The sequence below is a fragment of the Macrosteles quadrilineatus genome, unplaced genomic scaffold (assembly GCF_028750875.1).
Source record: "Macrosteles quadrilineatus isolate MER2022 unplaced genomic scaffold, UCM_ALF_1.0 Scaffold_8__2_contigs__length_117827958, whole genome shotgun sequence".
Lineage (NCBI taxonomy): Eukaryota > Metazoa > Arthropoda > Insecta > Hemiptera > Cicadellidae > Macrosteles > Macrosteles quadrilineatus.
The window spans coordinates 81,631,460-81,651,465 of record NW_026542601.1 but is presented as its reverse complement, the minus strand read 5'-3'; the positions used below and the strand labels follow the sequence as shown (position 1 = coordinate 81,651,465).

The following is a 20,006-nucleotide window of genomic DNA, read 5'->3' as shown; positions in this document are numbered from 1 at the left end:
CAAGAGTTTTAACTCCTATGCATAGGAACGTCGTTTATTCAAGTTTTTGACCTCTTAACATTTTGTCTAGTAAATTCTACATGATTTGTACCTCACTACGTGTATTATTTGTGTATCCATTTCAAATGCTTAATATCTTACAGTTCGTGTACTATGTGTTATATTAGAGTATGTATATTGACAGTTTATGTATGTGTTTCACTTAAATGTGTCTGACAATTGTTTTTCGGTTTTGAGTGTATCATACCAATTTATGTTAATTATACCGTGCTGTGTTTAAGTTTCAGTGTCAAATGTTAGGGCACATCACTTAATTTTGTGTTTCAACTGCATATCAGTGTATGAAAGCTGTGTCTTGATATGTTTCAGTTTTCAATGTATAATGTTAGGGCACATCACTTGATTCTGTGTTTTAGTTGTGTGGGTATATCATGTCGTGCTTGCAGTGTATTTTTAGGGCACATCACTTCATTCTGTGTTTCAGTTGCTAGGGTATAATATCCGTGTATGCAAGCTGTGTCTTAATATGTTTCAGTTTTCAATGTATAATGTTAGGGCACATCACTTTATTCTGAGTTTTAGTTATGTGGGTATAATATCAGTGTACATTACAATGTGTGTTTCACTGTACAGTGGGTAGGTAATGGTAGGTTCAAGTGAAGGGTAGATTGCTCCGGCTCAAGTGGGTGTGAGGAGATGTATGTTGATCCTCTGTCTCACTCTAACCCTAGGAGTGCTAATTGTTGATTCCGATGGAGATTGAAAGTGATTTCGCTTTGTTTTTGTATTGGATTTTCGCGATTAGATAATTTTTAAAACTAATACCTCAATTTATGAAAAATAATTCCAAAAAATGTGTTGACCTTGATTAATTTCAAGCTAAAAATATATTTCATAAAGCTTAGATATAATGGGAAATGACAGTTTTTTGTGCAATTAATCTATTTTCAGCCAGAAAGAAGTTAAACTCGCATGAAACTGTATGTCGTGTACAATGAATCAGCTGAACTATTTAATGTAAAATCTGAAAGTTTACAGCATGATCAAAGGCTACCAAAACTTGATTATACTTTCTTTCACCTATAAAAGAATATAGTTAATCAATGATTTTATATATTCAATCATTACGTTATTTCAAATAACGTCTCTTTCCTTAAGTTATTATGAATTAGCAGATGGTTAACTATCGAGATTATTTTGTATTCATAAGATGATAATACAATTTTTATCTTGTCAAATTAGGTACGATATAGATATTTTAAGTAATCACTTAGATTTGCTCTGTTGCATACTTCAAATTCACACAAGATTAAACGATTTGTCCAAACATTGTTTGGGTAGTAAAAGTGTTCCCAAACAACGCTAAACTCTGTTTAACAACGATTGAATAAAACAAAGCATAAACAGTCTAAACTGTTGTTTCAACGGTGTAAACAGTTTCATTATGCAGCCAAACAACTAACGATACAACTAGTTAGCGCGGTTATGTTGTTTTAGGGAACAACCGTTGTGTGGTGTGATATAACTGACCTTTGGAACTGTTTGTTCAAGTTGATTTGAGCGTTTATCTTTGTTAAAAAAAATTAGACTAATTTATGTTATTTAAGAACTAATTAAAGCTATGAGGTCGTTAGCAGTAAATCTTTGTAGCATGCACCATAAAATTAGCCTCACTTAATTATTGATGATTTTTATTTCATTTTGACTTTATTAACTAAACTAATCTTGTCCGTAGTTGCCTACCATTTAGTAGCACTATTCACTGGCTTAAATAGTTGTGTTTATATATGTTTATTTGTGATGTTTAATTTTGAGTAAAAAAAACGTGTTAGCAATCAAAAGAAAAGTTGGGTAAAAAATAAGCAATCCATCCCGAAATTGCTCCCGAAATATACATTTTGTATTTAATTTTTTTTTTTTTATAATAGAAAATGTTACACTTTATTTAATTTAACCCCAACACTACAAAACATTAAGAAAAGTGTTGAAATATATTTCAGATACGTTATAAATATGTAAACCTTTAAAAATTTTATTATTTGACTCCGTTCAATAACACAAACTGTATTTTGTTTCAAAGTCTCTGTTTAGACGACGCTAAGAAAAACAGTCTTACAAGGACGTTTATTCAAGATAGTTACCGTTGATAAAGGTTGTTCAGAAGAAGTAGCTCTTTATGGCAGAGATTTCTCGTCAGATACAGCATTATGTAGTAGCTTGTTCAATGGTTACCCTTCACATACAACTCTGTGATATGACACACTATTCATCACAACATGCATTTGTCTGTTCAGCTCTCCATTCATCCAACTACTCTCTAGTCTAAGGGCCATTTGTCTCCTTGTCTTGCTACAGTACTTACCTCTACTACAGGGCTGTATTGTTACACCTAGACCCTACTTAGCTAGTTAATTGTACCTTGGCTTCATTTAATTGTTCTTCGAACAATACTTTGCACGACCATAAAAGTAGCATACGTTTTATATGTTCTAGGACGCTATGCTTTAGCCCGCGTTCGTTTTTCATGTAACTAGACTTGGGGGGTTGCAGAATTGTCAATGATGAAATACATTTGTGATTTGACGGGATTTGAACCCGGAACCTCAGAGACCGAAGGCCACTAGAACGCCTTTGCTCCCCTGTAGCTTTTGTTGGTATTTATATACTTTGAATACATGAATTGGCATAATGTTTATATATCAAAACCATGCTCAATGGTAAATGTTAGTGCGTTGTGCAGCGTTGTCGCAGGTTAACCGAACAACTTGATCTGATAACGAACAATACAGGCGTAAAGAACGCAACGAACCAAGAGTCTGCTTCTAGATAATTGACGTAAATTTAGCAGATATCCAGGAATCTTCTTCTCTGGATCGGATTCTTTTGTCGTGAAGTATATTAAATCATCTAATACGGTTTGCTTTCAGTAACTTTGTCATATATTCCATTCCAAGTACTTAGCAAACGACGTATCAGTAGTAATTCAATTAGAATTATGATTTGTATTGTATTAATAATATTTGCTATTTTATATTTTCATTGGCATTCTGTTACACTACGACTATGTATTGGTTGGTTGTGAGTGTTTTTGTTTAATCTTATCTATATAATAGTCTATACAAAAACTTCGCTAGTAAGTAAAAATATACCTAAAACAAAATATCAAAACAACAACAACAATAACAAAACAAATTAAATAACAAGACTCGAAAGATTTGCTGTACTCTATGTGGTATATTGTCACTGATTAGATTGATTGTTAATGTGTCGTTTGTTTTTCAGGTATGAGCAACTCCTATCATTCGGTGAACCAGGTACAGTTGTACATAATAGTTTGATCTTTGGTAAGTTTTACTGGTTAGTTAAACTTTGCGTTTGTATTTTGGTGAAGAAATTGTGGTAGACGGTTTTGTTTTATTTTCAAAGATAATTCCAATAAATAATTATTTCTTTGATTATTGCTCTTTTGATAAATTTCCGTGGCTGGGGAAATAGCCGGTCTTAGATAGTATCAACACTACGCAAGGCTTTTAACTCCCTTCTCCCTTCACAAAAATTCAGCTTAAAAATAATATATGTTCGTTTTGGCAATCAACAATTAAATGATAACTCAAATGGAATCACTGTATACATAAACTTTCTTGCAATCTGGAGAAAATGGTTTGACTCAGCAATATTTTCCAACAATTAGGTATACGCCGTTGCCCCATTCACTTCCTCTAACTTCACACCCTGGGGCAATCACCATTAATTATACAATGGTGCCACGTACTCCCCGACAGGGGGTGCAGGATATTGGGAATTTTCAGTCTACGAAACTCTTATAGAGTTTAATTACTAAGTTTAGTACAAATCAATTAACCACTATGGCATTTTAAAGATTTTGACAATAGTTTTAGTTTAGTTCTATTTTCTACAGTTAAATCACTTAAAAGGAGGTATTTATAAATTAGAGGGAACAGGTTTGTGTAAATGTTCGTTGGAAATAAAACATATTTATTCATGAAATTTAATCCTATCCAGTGACAGAGTGGCTGTTACTCTCGTGGGATTCTAGGCTTGCATCGCACAGCAAATATTTGTCCCTCTGGTAAAATGAAATATGAACTTGAAAAGTAAGTAATAAACTGTTGGATGATTAACTATTCGATACTGTATGAGATTTATTTCGATGTATGCAGATTTGTTTTCAACTTTTAATCCCCAATACTACTTTATTTTGCATTATTAAATCTAGTATCTGTAGAACTTTCAAATTTAATCACTGCAGAAGATTCTATCTTAGATCTAAATTGTTATCTTCCTATAGTAATAAATTTTGACAAACTTAAGTTTACTTTCAGTAAGGATTTGGTTTACAATTTCATTCTTTCGAGGTGAATAATGGCGAATGCTTAACGATACTTGATTTAAAGTCAATCTCACATCAGTTGTTGCATTTTCACACAAGGTGTTCTGCGTCTGTGGTAAAATATTTACACATGAGTGTTTACTAGTAAACCTAAAATCGTTGTGTTACATATTAAATAAAAGATGTGTAAAATAAAATAGGTGTATTCTGAATTGAATCCTAAAATAACAATGATTGTAAACAAAAACAAAGTTAACTTATTAAATATAACATATGGTATTTTTACATACAGTATGTTAGAAAAGACACATCAATTTTCCCCCTTTAAAGTCTTGACCGCAGCATTTGATCTACATGTCGTCTGCATGTTACTCCGTTCTCCAGTTCAACGTTGTAATGTAGATTTCCATCTCTTGATGTAACTTTTCCGAAACTCCATTTTGTCTGACCCTTGTAATAGTTTCTCACTTGAACACGGTCTCCCACCTTAAATATGCGTGTTATACCTTTAGGTTTGTCTTTTGAGTCCTCGATTCTAGAAGGTATCATAACACTGAGGTATGTTCTTACTTGTCTGTTGAACATGAGATAGTATGCCGAGTTTCCTGTTGAGTTTGGTACTTGACGGAGTTGAATTAACGCCTTGTGAATTTTACTGTCAAGTGTTCCTGGTTCATCTAATATCGACTTCAACATCTTCTTCACTGTTTGTACAAAGCGTTCAGCTTGTCCATTAGATGATGGGTGGAAGGGAGCAGTCGTTTTGTGTTGAGTTCCACATGACTTAAGAAACTCTTGAAAAGTAAGAGAAGTGAAACTTCGTCCATTGTCTGAAATTAGGAGGCTTGGAAGACCAAAAGTACTAAAAAGTTTCTTCAACTCCTTAATAGTCCAATCGGTAGTTGCTGTTTTTGTGGGTATTACCTCTACCCATTTGGAGAAGGCATCAACAACAATGAAAAATTGTTGTCCATTTGTTGGGCCCATGAAATCTATCTGTATTCTCTCCCATGGCTGAGTTGCTGGTTCCCAAGGATGGTTGATCTCTTTCGTTGGAGAATTTTGTTTCTCACGACAAGGCTTGCAAACAGCAATCATATTTTCAATGTCTTTATCCATTCCTCTCCAAAAGCAGTAACTTCTTGCCAAAGCTTTGGTTTTTACTATACCAATGTGCCCGTAGTGTAGTTCATTGAGAATTCTTTTCTTGAGGGAATTTGGGATGATTACTTTCCACCCTTTGAAGAGGCATCCTTCATGTAATGTAACTTCATTATCGTGAAATCCCAATGGCTCTAATGATTGACCCTCCTCAAGAGCCTCTAGAATTTGTTTTAGATATGCGTCCTTCTTAGTTTCTTCGGCTAGTTCTTTGGGATTGATAGTTATGGTGTTCAATTGGTTTGTTTGAAAATGTCCAAACTGGTCAATACTTGTAAATTTTGAATCTTCCACAGGAAATCTTGAGAGGAAATCTGCATTGCCATGGTCACCAGTTCTCTTGAATTCAATTGTGTAGTTAAATCCTGATAAAAAATGGGAGTAGTTGAATAGTCGCGTAGCTGACATTGAGGGTAGGCTCTTGTTGGGATTGAAGATTGACACTAATGGTTTATGGTCCGTGATGAGTGTGAAATGACGTCCGTAGCAATAAGAAAAAAATTTCTTCAACCCCCAGTATATACCTGTGGCTTCTTTATCGATTTGGCTGTAATGTTTTTCAGCATTGGTCAATGATCTTGAAGCAAAAACTATAGGCTTTTCACTTCCATCTGGGAAACGATGTGATATCACTGCTCCAAGTTCCACTGGTGAAGCGTCAGTTGCAAGGATCAATGGCAGGTCTGGGTTAAAGTGACAAAGAACTGTGTCACTTGTTATTCTTTTCTTGATGTTTTGAAAACCTTCTTCACACTTACTGTCCCATATGAATGACTGCCCTTTTTTTAGTAGTCTATGTAAAGGATTTAAAACAGTGGACAAATTCTTCACAAACCGGTTGTAGTAATTAACAAGCCCTAGGAAAGATCGGAGTTCCTGTATGTTTTGAGGCCTTCGTGCATTTGTAATTGCTGTGATTTTATCCTTACTTTTGTGGATTCCAGTGGCATCAATAACATGTCCTAAGTATTCAATTTTCTTTTGAAAAAATTTGCATTTGTCACGGTTTAACTTCAAATTTTGGCTCCTTAAACGCTCAAACACTTGCTTTAGTCTTTCTAGTAGTTCTTTTGATGACGTTCCTTGAATTATTATATCGTCGAAGAAGCACTGAACACCTTGAAGATCTTGAAGGATTCCGTCCATCACCTTTTGCCAAACCCCTGGAGCAACTTTTACACCAAACATCAGTCTGTTAACTATGTATTGTCCTTTATGAGTGCTCAAAGTTTGAATTTCTGCACTCTCAGCATCCATTTCCAAGTGGAGATAAGCGTTACTTAAATCCAAAGTACAGAACAACTGTCCTCCATTCATTTGAGCAAAAAAGTCTTCGATCCGAGGTATTGGATGATGTTCTTCTTTGATTTGTTTATTTACTGTAACCTTGTAATCAGCGCATATTCGTATGTTACCATTAGGCTTTACTACAGGTACAATTGGAGTACCCCAATCGGACTTGTCTGTTTTGGAAATAATTCCAGCTTCTTCCAGACGATTCAACTCGAGTTCTACTTCTTCAGTTAGTGCATATGGGACTGGACGAGCCTTCACAAAAATAGGTCTTGCCCCTTCAACAAGCTGTAAGTGTGCTTTTTTGTGAGGTATGAGTCCTACTCCTGGTTCAAATAATTCCTTGAATTCATCCAAAAGATCTTCGAGTGCAGTAGATGTAGTATTGTTACTAACTGTTTTAAGGTCTGCCCAATCCAGTTTGACCTCTCTAATCCATTCTCTTCCGAAAATTGCATCGAAGTTTTGGTTCACTATGTAGAGTTTCCCAACAAACACCTGATCATTGTAAGTGCATTCTACAAAGACGACACCCCGGGGTTTGATTATTTCGCTTGAGTATGTCCTTAGTTCTATGTTTGTGTGGAAAATCTTTTTATTGAGACTTTTGAAGGTAGAGTATGGTAGAATACTTATTGCTGCTCCAGTATCTAACTCCATCCGCACAGGTTTACCTTCAATAAGTATCTCGACCATAAACTTGTCATTACCGGCACTCTGGTTGTGTATCTTAAAAACCTCTTGTTTCTCTTCGTTATAATAGTCTATAGTATTGTCAGTTTCGGTACAATGAATTTCTGTTCTATTAATTGTTGTACAGAATTAAATCTTTCCCAATAATCTTCAATTGTTGTTATCCTGGTTTTGATTACTTCTTTTGACATGTTTTGTAGGTTTGCTAGCCATCTTTCAGCCTTAGACAACTGACCCTTCACTACTACTCTAATCTTCTTTAAATCAGTCAAACTTTCAGTGTTACTTAGGTCACTCATATTAAAAAATAAATTGTAATAAATAGAATGTAAAAAAAAAAAAATTAAAAACTGGTTTTCCTCGTCGCCAAACTGTTACATATTAAATAAAAGATGTGTAAAATAAAATAGGTGTATTCTGAATTGAATCCTAAAATAACAATGATTGTAAACAAAAACAAAGTTAACTTATTAAATATAACATATGGTATTTTTACATACAGTATGTTAGAAAAGACACATCACGTTGAATTCCTCAATTAAGCGTTTATTTACATTCATTGTCGACTGCGCTTCATTTATATAACTCCCAAGAAATGTTTTCCCCAAACGTATCTTTGAGAGTTTGTTTTAGTTCTATTCGTTCGCGCCGCAAATCTTTAAATCCCTCTTCCCCAAATTTTCCTCCCCGTCCATCTCCTTCTAGGGTGAAAACACTTCCATTTGAAATTGTATTTTTGTTGAAGATTTATTTCCCTCCACGTGTTGTTAGTGTATGAAAAAGAATTTGGAACTTCATATAATAACACCGGAATAAAATATATACTAATTTCATGGTTTTCAATTGAAGGAGATAGTTAAAATACATAGACTTTAAACTCAGTTATCAGAAGTATACAAAATGTCTGAAACTTGATGAAGAGTTACATACAACTCAACTTTGCCATCAGGCTTCGGCCAAACAACCAAATAATATTAGCATGTGTGCCGTGAACATTGGTATGCTTTTACCATGTATTGAAATACAACAGTATTGGGAAACTGTCATCCGGGTAAATCCCATTTACGGTAATACCAAAATTTAATCCCACCGCGTTATTGATTTATATCAAGTGGAAAATCCATAATTGATTGAGGTCTATGAAGTATTTTGTGTTAATTTTTCTATTTAAACAAAGACTATATTCTTTATTATTGTGGGGTTACAAAATTATTAGGTAAGGAATTTTTGAAATCTTCATATTTACAATTTGTAAGATTATCAATGCGTTTTGTTACTATCCCTGATTTTGTCATGCTGATCGACGTTATGTCTCTAAACTCAGGGATCACAATGTAAGATTCCCTTCAATCCCAATTTCCCTTTCACCCCCTCAATTAACCCCCTCCCCCAGGTAATCACCATTAATTACCCTCACGTCACAGTATTCTGCTTGGCCGAGCGGACTCCTGCCACGATACTGCGATACTGGAAATCTGTTTTGGATATTTTCAAAGATATTTTTAAATCTTTTTCCTATCTTTTTACTATATGTAAAAAAAATATTTCATTTTCCTGTCTAAAAAAAATTGCTTTTGATGAATGTTGTCATTATATTTTGAACTATTTACGATTTTTATATTTTTAATACGGCACTCTATTTACAGACGTTTCTGTTAGTTCTCCTTTTTAAGGTTTTTTTTTCGGTTGTATGTATTAACAAGAAAAATCTTACCTCGCTATTTAACACTTCTAAACACATGAGCAAAAAGACCCTTTCCTACCAATATACTTTAAAAGTTAAGTAATTGATATTAAACAACACTTTATTTAACACTTGTTTTTTCGGTAACTATTATTTGAAACTAGTAGGGTTTTTTTGCTAGGGTGAATAAGTTGTTGTTTTATCGTTAAGCGGATATTGAACCTTAACTCTGTATAAATTTGTGTAAATACCTGCTTCTAAGTATTCCAAGTTGTTGCAAAAACGCAACCTCAACTTCAAAAATGCATCAGGTGTCAAAATCGCATCATCAGTAGGTCATCAATACACATATTGTACTTACTCACAAACTCGAACACGAACATAAATACAACCTCGAAGTTGAAACTAGTTGCGTCTTTGCAACAATTTGGATTGCTTAGAAACAAGTATTTGTACCAATTTAAATATTCAACGTAATCCGGATTCTAACATCAAAATTGAAATTAACCTTGTACATTGCCATTGCTACAGAGTCAACATGATTTTTCTGATTTGAATAAAAGGTTGATAATTTATTTTACAAACCTAACTGTTATTCAACATCGCTTTAATTTGACAATTTAGGAGGATTTATTGGTGATTAAATTTTGCCTCTGCAATTGCTGGGATGTCTTCCCTTGGGGCAGCTCCGTCCCTTAGTAGATATTTGTTTGACAAATTGTGCAATGTTAATTTAGAGAATGGCTGTATTTATAACTAGCTATTAAGCACAGGGGTTTCATTTGTAAAAGTCTCTAAACAGTAATAAGTTTACAAAAGACTGAATATTGATGGAAATTAGAGACGTCTTAATATGGTTTTCTTGAATTTTAATTTCTCAATTTATATGCTATTATTTTTAACGTCCCTGTAAAACACTTTCCGTACCCAAAACGGAGTACAGTAATTTCCTTTAATAATAAAATCAATTTTCACTATTTCTTTTATCCAAACGAACTCCAAAAAAGTGAAATAAATGTAACATGGTAAAATGGTGGTTTTAACAAATTTATGGTTTTGGTTTACTCTATAATTACAAGAAAGAGGTATCTTATAACTTCTCGAAACTTAACTCAAGCGGTTAGACTAGAAAACCGCAAGAAGTGGCGAGATAGTTTAGCATATCGTTTCGTCGTAAAATGGTACAAACATAGTGTGTTTCTCTACGAAATACAGTTTTTTTTGGGGACCTACTGTATATTTTTCAAGTGTTTAAATAAATAAATAAAAATAGGGTATATAGGGTAAATAGGGTAATAGGGTATGTGTTTTAATGTTTTAGGGTAATGCAAATAATGTTTTTTCAATCCGTATTTTTTTGAACACGCAAACCAAATTAGACGGTATAATCACCGCATTAAAAAATACCGTTAAGTTAAGATACACGATCGTTTCCTTTAAGCATAAACTAACCTATGTTTAATCTATGAATAAACCAGTCATGCAAAATATACTTTATAACGTATTCAACGTCACATTGTGTTAAATACCTCAAACTATAAATATGTGTACAGTAAATTACATGCAATTCGTTCCAATTGTAAGAAAACTTCTGCTAGATTTTCGCAAGGTAATTGGCTCCGCGTTTCAATTTTCAGATCGGTAACAAGTATCCTGAGAGTCAATATAGATAATCGCGCAATGAAGGGGAAAGACGCGCAGAATGCAACGGACCGGAAGTCTTGTTTATTGTCAGTCTTCGGACTTTCGCGGGAAATTGGACGGGAATTGGCAGGAGTTCTCTTCCTCCTTGCCTGATTGAAACTCGCCGGACTGGAAGTTATGGAGATGCCTAAATGAAAATGTAGCCGATGTAGTTAATTCGTTTGTTGAAATCTTTCCAAAAGCAATTTTATTAGGAAATTTATTCCCTATAAAATATAAGAAACATTAGTTCTTTCACTTAATACAGTACCCATAAAATACCAAACACCTGAAATAGTCCTAGTTCATATTTAGTCATGTCTCTAAAGAATAATATCATGTATGTTCAAATCTTGCACACAAAATTGAATTTTAAAATTGTAATACATTAGTTGTTTAATACTGGGAATTAGTATTTTTTATGAATTATTTATTTTATTTTATTGATTATTACAACTATTTAACCCTTTACACTTGACTTATACCATAGATAACAATTCAGCATTACAACTACTGTTGCGTAAAACATGAATTATGTATGTTGCACGAATTTGCACGAACAAGTTGTAAATTTAAATTGACACCTTGTTCATTCAGAAAATTATACTATGCACATAAGTTCCCAAGTCATTCAAGGGATCGATTTAAAATTATACGAGATAAACTTATAAGCTTCCTAATTATCATATGTTTTCTTTGTGTTCCCTTGATGCTCCTACGCATAGATTAAACCACGCTTGGGGGGTTATCATTACTGAAAATCAAATTTGGAAATCAGGATTAAATACAATCCAAACCGTATCCAAAGAGGCCCTCTCTACTGATGGAAATGGATACGGTTGCTGAGTTGAAGATCCATTGTAATTCACCCAGTACAGCTTGTAATCTGATAGTTAGTTGTTTTGAGATTATATTGTTGAGAATAAATATGTACACTCGCTTAGCTCGGCGGCACTAAATGTTATGCAGCAACTCTAATTTAGCTCGTAGAGCCAGAAATGCAGTATATACAATTGTAAATTTAAATCCTAATTTGTCGACGTTAATATTGATAATTTTTCAAGTATGAAAAACTATATGAGTTTCAATCGTCGTCAGTCCTGTAGGTACTTAAGTATGTTGAGAAAACAATTGTTGCAAAAGTGTATTCAAAATGCAGTCATTTGTAAAATGTTTGTTCTTCAATTTTACAACTACTTAACAATGTTAACAATGTTTGTCAAAAGAAGATGTGTAACTTTGTCAGTTTTATTTTAGGTTAGTTAGCCTACCAACTTGGTAGATTTTTTACTACCAATTAAGTAACATTGTTGCATAAGAAATCCATCGGAGGATGTCGTTGATATTTAATGATTAGTCTCAATACGCTCAACACTATATGCTGAATGTACGACGAGTGAGTTCTATAACGGTAAACGTTAAAATACAGTATGTCAGTGAAGCTGATGTTGACCTAATAGCTGAAATTGGTAATCTCCCAGGCTGATGGCGATTACCTGATTAAATTGGTAAATAACTTCAATCCTATATTTAACTCTTCAATCTTAATAGAGGCGCGATGTCCTACTGATAAATCCCTTCTTGTAAATTGTTGTTAAAGATATAAGTCCTTAAATACATTTTTATAAATCTTTGACATAAAACATTCTACATAGCTGGACTGCCAATGCAAAAATAATTTCTTTATTTTGACAATCAAGCTCAATCACGTATTTAAAAGGGTTTAAACACCTAGTGATTCCTCTGCTCTTAATGGACTGCGCATTTCGATGTTTAGTCCAGGCGCTAAACGGGTTGAGTATGCACTGAAAGTCTGACAAAATTTGACTTTTGACTATTGTTGGGGACATCTAGTATTTGAACAAAATCGATGATGTCGCATTTCTAGGGTGGTCACAACTCGGGGGGGAGGGGGGGAAGTTGCGCGGGTCATCGGTTTACGTTTCCGCGTCTAACTCACAAACGGTTAATGATAGAAAGGTGAATTAAGCGTCTATCTACGCCTAAATATATTGTCTTTTAAAAAGGTTATTACAACCTTTCTTCTATCTCTTATACTTTAGGCGCTAATCAACATTTATTGCAAAAAATAAAATTTAAGAATACTTAAAAATGAAATATCGGAAATATTGCGCTTGTTTAGGGCATGTTAAAACTATTTATGGTTAGAAAAACTAACAAGTAGTACAACAACACCAAGTTTAAAGAAATCCGTGCAAAAACAACAGAGCTACGTTGATTTCAGTAAGAGTAAACGTGGAAAATTCGTAGTAGTACCGAGGCGCGCATGGACGGTACGTAGCCCACAGTCGATATAGGTTTGGTGTTGTATGTAACTATGGGAAAGCTGAATTTTTCTATGCTGTTAGACCATGTTGAGATGAGCATTTTCCCAAAAGTCCCCACTCCTACCCCTTTGTGCTTTCCTCTACCCCCCCCCTTTTAGATAAATTTACAGTCTCTTAGAAATTAAGCTATAATTTTAAAACGGGTAAGGATAATAACGCAATCTTTTATTAATCATTTTGCGTTAAGATATTCTACAAAAGGTGTTTACCATGGTATCCTAAATATTCATAGTTAAAAAATATCATAAACATAAAAAAATATTGTTTACGGATTAATTTATGAAACTTTTCTTTGTAGATGTTTTATACGAGGTCGCACAACAAAATGTTTGATACAAAATTTGGGGTGCATAGTTTACATTTTTAAATGATACATAGTTATTAACAGTTTGTTTGCATATAGTAGTTATAGATAGTACAGTATATTGATTTTAAAGGACTCAGGCTTTTTTGTGCACCGCAACAATGAAAAAAATTACGTATATTATGGTTTTTGTATTTGAATTTGCCGCTTTATATAGATTATATTAACGTTATGTAGCTCATTCAGTACATATACAGACTGTAGTGGATACATATAAATGAATATCGTGCATTTGCTGCTGTACGCCAGAGCCTCATTTTATTATACAGGGTGTCTCACCTAAAGTAAACCAATAGATAACTTTTTTATTATGAGATATAGAGTTAACTTCTTATGGGACACTACCCTTTATTTTAAGATTTTTTTTTTGTGGTTTCGAATATTTAAAAATATGTTCGCCATTTTCCAATATGGCTGACAACTTTGTTAGTCCTATGGAATACCCTGTATTTTATGATTGTTTTAGAATGTAAACGCACAACTTTTAAACCTTTTTATTCTTGACATTTTTCTCTAAAGCTACTTGTTTAGGAGTTACATCGAAAAAGAATGGTTTGTGAGTACATCCTGCATCCTCACAGCTCATAAACGTAAGTTTAAGAGCGGAAATACAAAGAATAAACAAGTTTTCAAATCACATCTACATTTAAAAAAAAACCATAAAATAAATTGTTCCAATATCAAAGTAAGCTAGCATTTTTGAAAATGGTGGCCATTTTTAAAACAACAAAATCAGTATTTTTTAACGTATTTTATATATTTTTTTGAACGAGGACTTATATGTGACTTATTTATTCTTTGCACTTTCTCCCTCAACTTACTCGTTTATGAGCTACAGGATGCCGAATGTACACCACAAGCCTTTCTTTTAGATATAACACGCTGTAACTCCTAAATGGGGTAGGTTTAGAGAAAAAATGTCACGAATAAGAAAATAGCTTTTAAATTGTAAAAGAATACTAAAATACAGCGTATTCCATAAGAAATAACAAAGTTAAAATTTTATTATTCATTCAATTGTTATCTGATCTTTATTAGTATGTAGTGCTATTTGTGTATGTTCTGTAGTGGAAATCAGTTTATTTTATGAATAATTATTGTATGTGATTCATGGTATTTTTTAAACGGTTTTAAAATATTTTAAAATCAGTGTGTCTTACACAAAACAGACGGTCTTTGACTATTGTTCTAAGCATTTAAATAAAAAACACTGTATTGATGTTTTATTACAATGAACACATTTTCTTCTTCTTCATCATTTATTCATCTAATAATTCTTTTTGTAGATTATCGTAACGCACAATGATTAATAAAAGATTGCGTTATTATCCTTACCCGTTTTAAAGTTATAGCTTAATTTCTAAGAGACTGTAAATTTATCTAAAAGGGGGGGGGTAGAGGAAAGCACAAAGGGGTAGGAGTGGGGACTTTTGGGAAAATGCTCATCTCAACATGGTCTAACAGCATAGAAAAATTCAGCTTTCCCATAGTTACATACAACATCAAACCTATATCGACTGTGGGCTACGTACCGTCCATGCGCGCCTCGGTACTACTACGAATTTTCCACGTTTACTCTTACTGAAATCAACGTAGCTCTGTTGTTTTTGCACGGATTTCTTTAAACTTGGTGTTGTTGTACTACTTGTTAGTTTTTCTAACCATAAATAGTTTTAACATGTCCTAAACAAGCGCAATATTTCCGATATTTCATTTTTAAGTATTTTAAATTTTATTTTTGCAATACATGTTGATTAGCGCCTAAAGTATAAGAGATAGAAGAAAGGTTGTAATAAACTTTTTAAAAGACAAAATATTTAGGCGTAGATAGACGCTTAATTCACCTTTCTATCATTAACCGTTTGTGAGTTAGACGCGGAAACGTAAACCGATGACCCGCGCAACTTCCCCCCCTCCCCCCCGAGTTGTGACCACCCTAGAAATGCGACATCATCGATTTTGTTCAACTACTAGATGTCCCCAACAATAATCAAAAGTCAAATTTTGTCAGACTTTCAGTGCATACTCAACCCGTTTAGCGCCTGGACTAGTTGTAGATACATCATCATCAGGCCACACTAACTTGAAGAATTGAACCATTGTTGAGATGGTTTAATTAATTGAATTATGTACTTTGAGGTTTACTTAAAGTAAAACATATCAACAATGGTCAAATTCTTCAAGTTTAACGCGACCTCTATCTCGAAACGCGAAGTCCATTCTAGGAGCAGAGGTGTCACTAGGCAGCCCCAGGTATTTTAAACTTTTCACAATATCTTTTTAACGTGATTCGGAATAAAAAAACAACGTGAAGTCAACCAGTTACTTAAATTACTACTCATTGTTTTCATAAGGACATACGATTTGTATTGTTTACTGCACTTGAGTATTTAGTTACACTATAATATTTACTCCACACTATTGAAAAGATGTTACATCCATTTGAGTTGTTAACAAAATAATCTCATCATATGCCCATCAATATCAAATCAGTGGACCTGTACACATGTTTTCTACTTTGTATCTTGTGTCTGAGTCCCCTACTTTCACCCCCAAGTCTCGTTATCCACACAACAGTTTGCAACCCTTTGAAGAAGGCTCGCCACAGAATCTTGGCTCACCCCTCCTCAGTCTGTTAGGCCTAAATTACAGCCCTGCTTAGCTTTGATCCCACAGCTTCTTCTACATGCATGTTTCAAAGATGCCTTTACAAGGGAATTACAATGTAACTGAAGTAAATGTAATTTATTAATTTGAGGGTAGATATAAATCAACTGTTTACAACAATCGTGACTCTTTCGGTTTCTATTGTGGTATTGCTTAATACTACCATTGGCTATAGATTATACTAGGAAAAATTAACTGAAGGTGGTAATTAGGCACCGTAATTACCATGGGTATAATTTATAGCCAATTGTGTACTACACAATAATAATTGTGATTGAAGTATATTTTCTAAGGCTACGGCCACACGTGCGTTTTTTCAGGCAAGAACGCAGCGTGAAAAAACGCAAGAAATATGAGCAGAATTAAATGTAATTCCCGCATCAGCGGGCCCCTGTTTGTTTCAATGCTACTCCAATTTTTCGCGTGTTTTCACGCTGCGTTTGTGCGTGAAAAAAAAACGCCCGTGTGGCCGCAGCCTAAGTACTTTTATTGTGATAAAACTCTAAATATAGCTTCATGTACAGTAGCATTTGAGTCGTATCTACTCACTTGTTTCGAAGCAATACAGTCGTCTTTACATTATAACTTATGTACTTTACATCTACAGTACATCATCTGTAATGTACTTTCACTGTTATGTGAATGTCCCACAATGATATTAGTGGTTGTAGAAAATACACTTGCTTATTGTAATTGTTTAAAAGCAGGGCTGATAAAATAAGAATATAATTGAACGGATTTTCATGGTTCATGTTGGTACAAATCTTCCAATTTCTGGGGTTGACACTCGCTGTTTCCCCTCGTACGTGAGACTGGGGATGATGGATATCTAATGGGTAAATGGTTGCTAGAGGAAAGTCAAGGTATGAAAAATCTTTAAACCTTACATTAGTACTATATTTTTGTTTATTTTACATTGAGTCCGTAAATGTGTAAACCAACCATTCATTTCCACTGTTGACAATTAATTTCAAGTCCTTTCCCCCTCCTTTTTTCTGTCACGAAAAAAGGTCCACTGTGTACTTTTACGCTAGAAAATCAAATGCTGGTCTCCTTTAAAATTATGTTAAATTGAATGTTTGCATCAAGTGGGCAAATTTCTATTCGAAAGTAAACTATAAGGAAAAGGACCAAACTAATTTGAAAATATATCCAAACTAAACAAAACTAGTTGTGTTAATTATTTGAATTCGTAAATAAGTTTTTAATACCTCTATTAGTTTGGTTTTTGGTTGGATTATAACTGAGAATGTTGAAAGTCAATATAGATAATCGCGCAGTAGTGGGGAAAGGTGCGCAGAATTCAACGGACCGAAAGTCTTATTTATTGTTGGTTTTCGGACATTTGGTACGAAATTGGGCAGAAATTGGCGGGAATTCTCTTGTCCTTACCTGATTGAACTCACCAGACTGGAAGATAAGGAGTTATCCTGATTAAAATTACAATTACTTAGATTTACTCCAAATATTTCACAATCTATTTTACTCATTTATTTACCACCTATCCATCTAAATATAAGTTAACAATATTGCTGTTCTAATGTGAATTTAAATTTAAATTTGTCTTCTATTTGTTTTTGGGGATTTTTTGCTGTAGAGAATGGAAAACAAGGCAAAAATCGTTCAATGTTTATCATCACACAGTTAGACAATAGTTGCATCCACACTATTACTTTTATTTAATTTATGTAATTAAATTAACTGCTATAGTAAGTTGTACAACCGGTTTCGAAATAATAAAATTTTCTTTGTAATGTTTTCAGTAAGTTGTCGAAAAAACATATACTAATCCATAGTAAGTATGACTGCGAAACCTATTGTAGGATCAAATACTATAACGAATGTTTAAGTGCGTTTACCCTCTGTTATTTTACATGACAAAAATATCAAACACACGTTATACACAATATAGAGGCAAGTTCCTATGTTTTAAGACAAGTTTACCCACGACTTCCCCCCCCCCCCCCCCCGTTCCATGAGGAGTTTCTAAGCCTTTGAAGGTGGTTCACCACCACATCGTTTCTCATCCCTGGCCTAGGGTTGTAGGTTTACCCCTAAATTTATCCATTTACTGACAATCCTTCGATTAATACCTGTTAAATTTGACATGACTCTGGATTTATTATTATATATACAGTAATTTCTTTTGTTATAGTATCGATTAATTTTATAATACATACCGGTAATAGATAGATGATATTAATAAATTTTTGACTACATATTGCCAATTGGAGTGTTTGTTACAATGCATCTGTTAAAGGTAATTTTAATGTAAGAAAAATAATTTCTTGCTTATAAATCAAGTGCTAATGGCGAATTTATAAGGAAATAAATTAGGGAGAAGACAAATATCTCAGTGGAACCTAGTATTTTTACGCAAGGTGTTTTTAAAACACTATAATGAAGCCTACGGTTTTGCTCATGCAATAAAGTTTTTTAACACTTTTATTTTGTTTTTATTTTTGTTTCATAATTTTGTTTTGTCCTAGTTGTTAGCTGCATTGAAATTAAATTTAACTTGTACTTTTCAATTTGTTTACAAGACGGACTAAAATGTGTTTTAAATAATTTTAGAGAAGGTTGGATAAAATGAAACTGTAATGGTTTGCAATTTTTTCCCCTAAGACGCTAGACACGAGCCCGGAATCGTTTTTCACATTACTTCAGACTAGACCTATAGTCCAGTGCAATTAGGTTATGACCCGGACAAAATTGATAACAGGCTGAAAATTGGTGGAAATGTTCAAAACAATGTCCTGAGTGGCCCACACAAAGTCCCAAGAAATCCCAGTTGGGGAACGGCCGCCATCTTGAAAAAACTGCCGCCATCTTGGAAATTTAGATTTCTTGCTGTATCTTTTGAAGTAATAGTCCGAAAGGCATTATTTATGTCTCAAATTAAACGTTTTGGGCTCATGTATGAGGGTAATATATAATTAAAGAGTTTATTATGTTCTAAGCATTAGTTTTATTGATATTAACCTAAAAATATCTATAATAATGATTTAGATACGGTTATGTCCCATTTTTTATACAAATTGTGGATATTTATAGGCATGCAAGGTGGATGGGATGCTCCCTGGTGTGGATTAACGTCCGCACTAGTGAGTACTATGACTATCCGCAGTACTATAATGTAGTTCGGATTCCATAAACTGTATGCCCCTTAGTTGCCATTAGCTGCGTGGGCTACTAATTAACATCTGTGTCTAAGGAACATGTCGGCCTTAGTCACTAACAAGACTACAAGATCTTGCCACTCATCCTACACTCATCCTTCAGTCATATTTGGTTAAAATACGCACATAGTGGCGTCCCCATCTAAAATAATTGATATAAATATACAAAAAAAAGTTTTTTTCTCTTTTTTCGTAATGTACTTGTTTAAGCCCTTAATCCTATTGCAATTTCTTGCACCCCACAATGCTTAGTCTTTGGAATTCTATCGTAGCTCGGAGTTTGCTCGACATACAAGATTGTCGTCAATTATGAGAGTTCGATAGCTGATAATGTATCACCTTCATTAGATGACGGAGCTTACGTTCATTATGTTTTCGACAACGTGGATTACAACGTTAAAACACTTTATGGACATGGTACTCTTCACGCCATGGGTGGCATTGAGTGCATAACACCAGCCGAAATGTGTCAATGCAAGTGCTCCTGTACCACGATCAGCAAAAGCATCCCAAAATCCCTGTACATCCCAAAAGCAAAAAGTGTCCTTCTATCTCATGGCTTTCAGCCAGTGACACCTTACCA

General features: G+C 33.9%; 2 protein-coding genes across 4 annotated transcripts in view; one reads left to right on the top strand and one right to left on the bottom strand.

Annotated features, from left to right (window-relative positions):
- The window catches only part of LOC129000766 (uncharacterized), a 461,656-nt gene that overhangs the window by 240,318 nt on the left and 201,332 nt on the right, over positions 1-20,006 (top strand). The gene's annotated exons all lie outside the window — the stretch shown is intronic.
- LOC129000506 (uncharacterized protein K02A2.6-like) lies at positions 4,676-5,470 on the bottom strand. Its single transcript, XM_054427468.1, has one exon. The coding sequence runs from the start codon at positions 5,468-5,470 to the stop codon at positions 4,676-4,678; it is 795 nt and encodes a 264-aa protein (XP_054283443.1).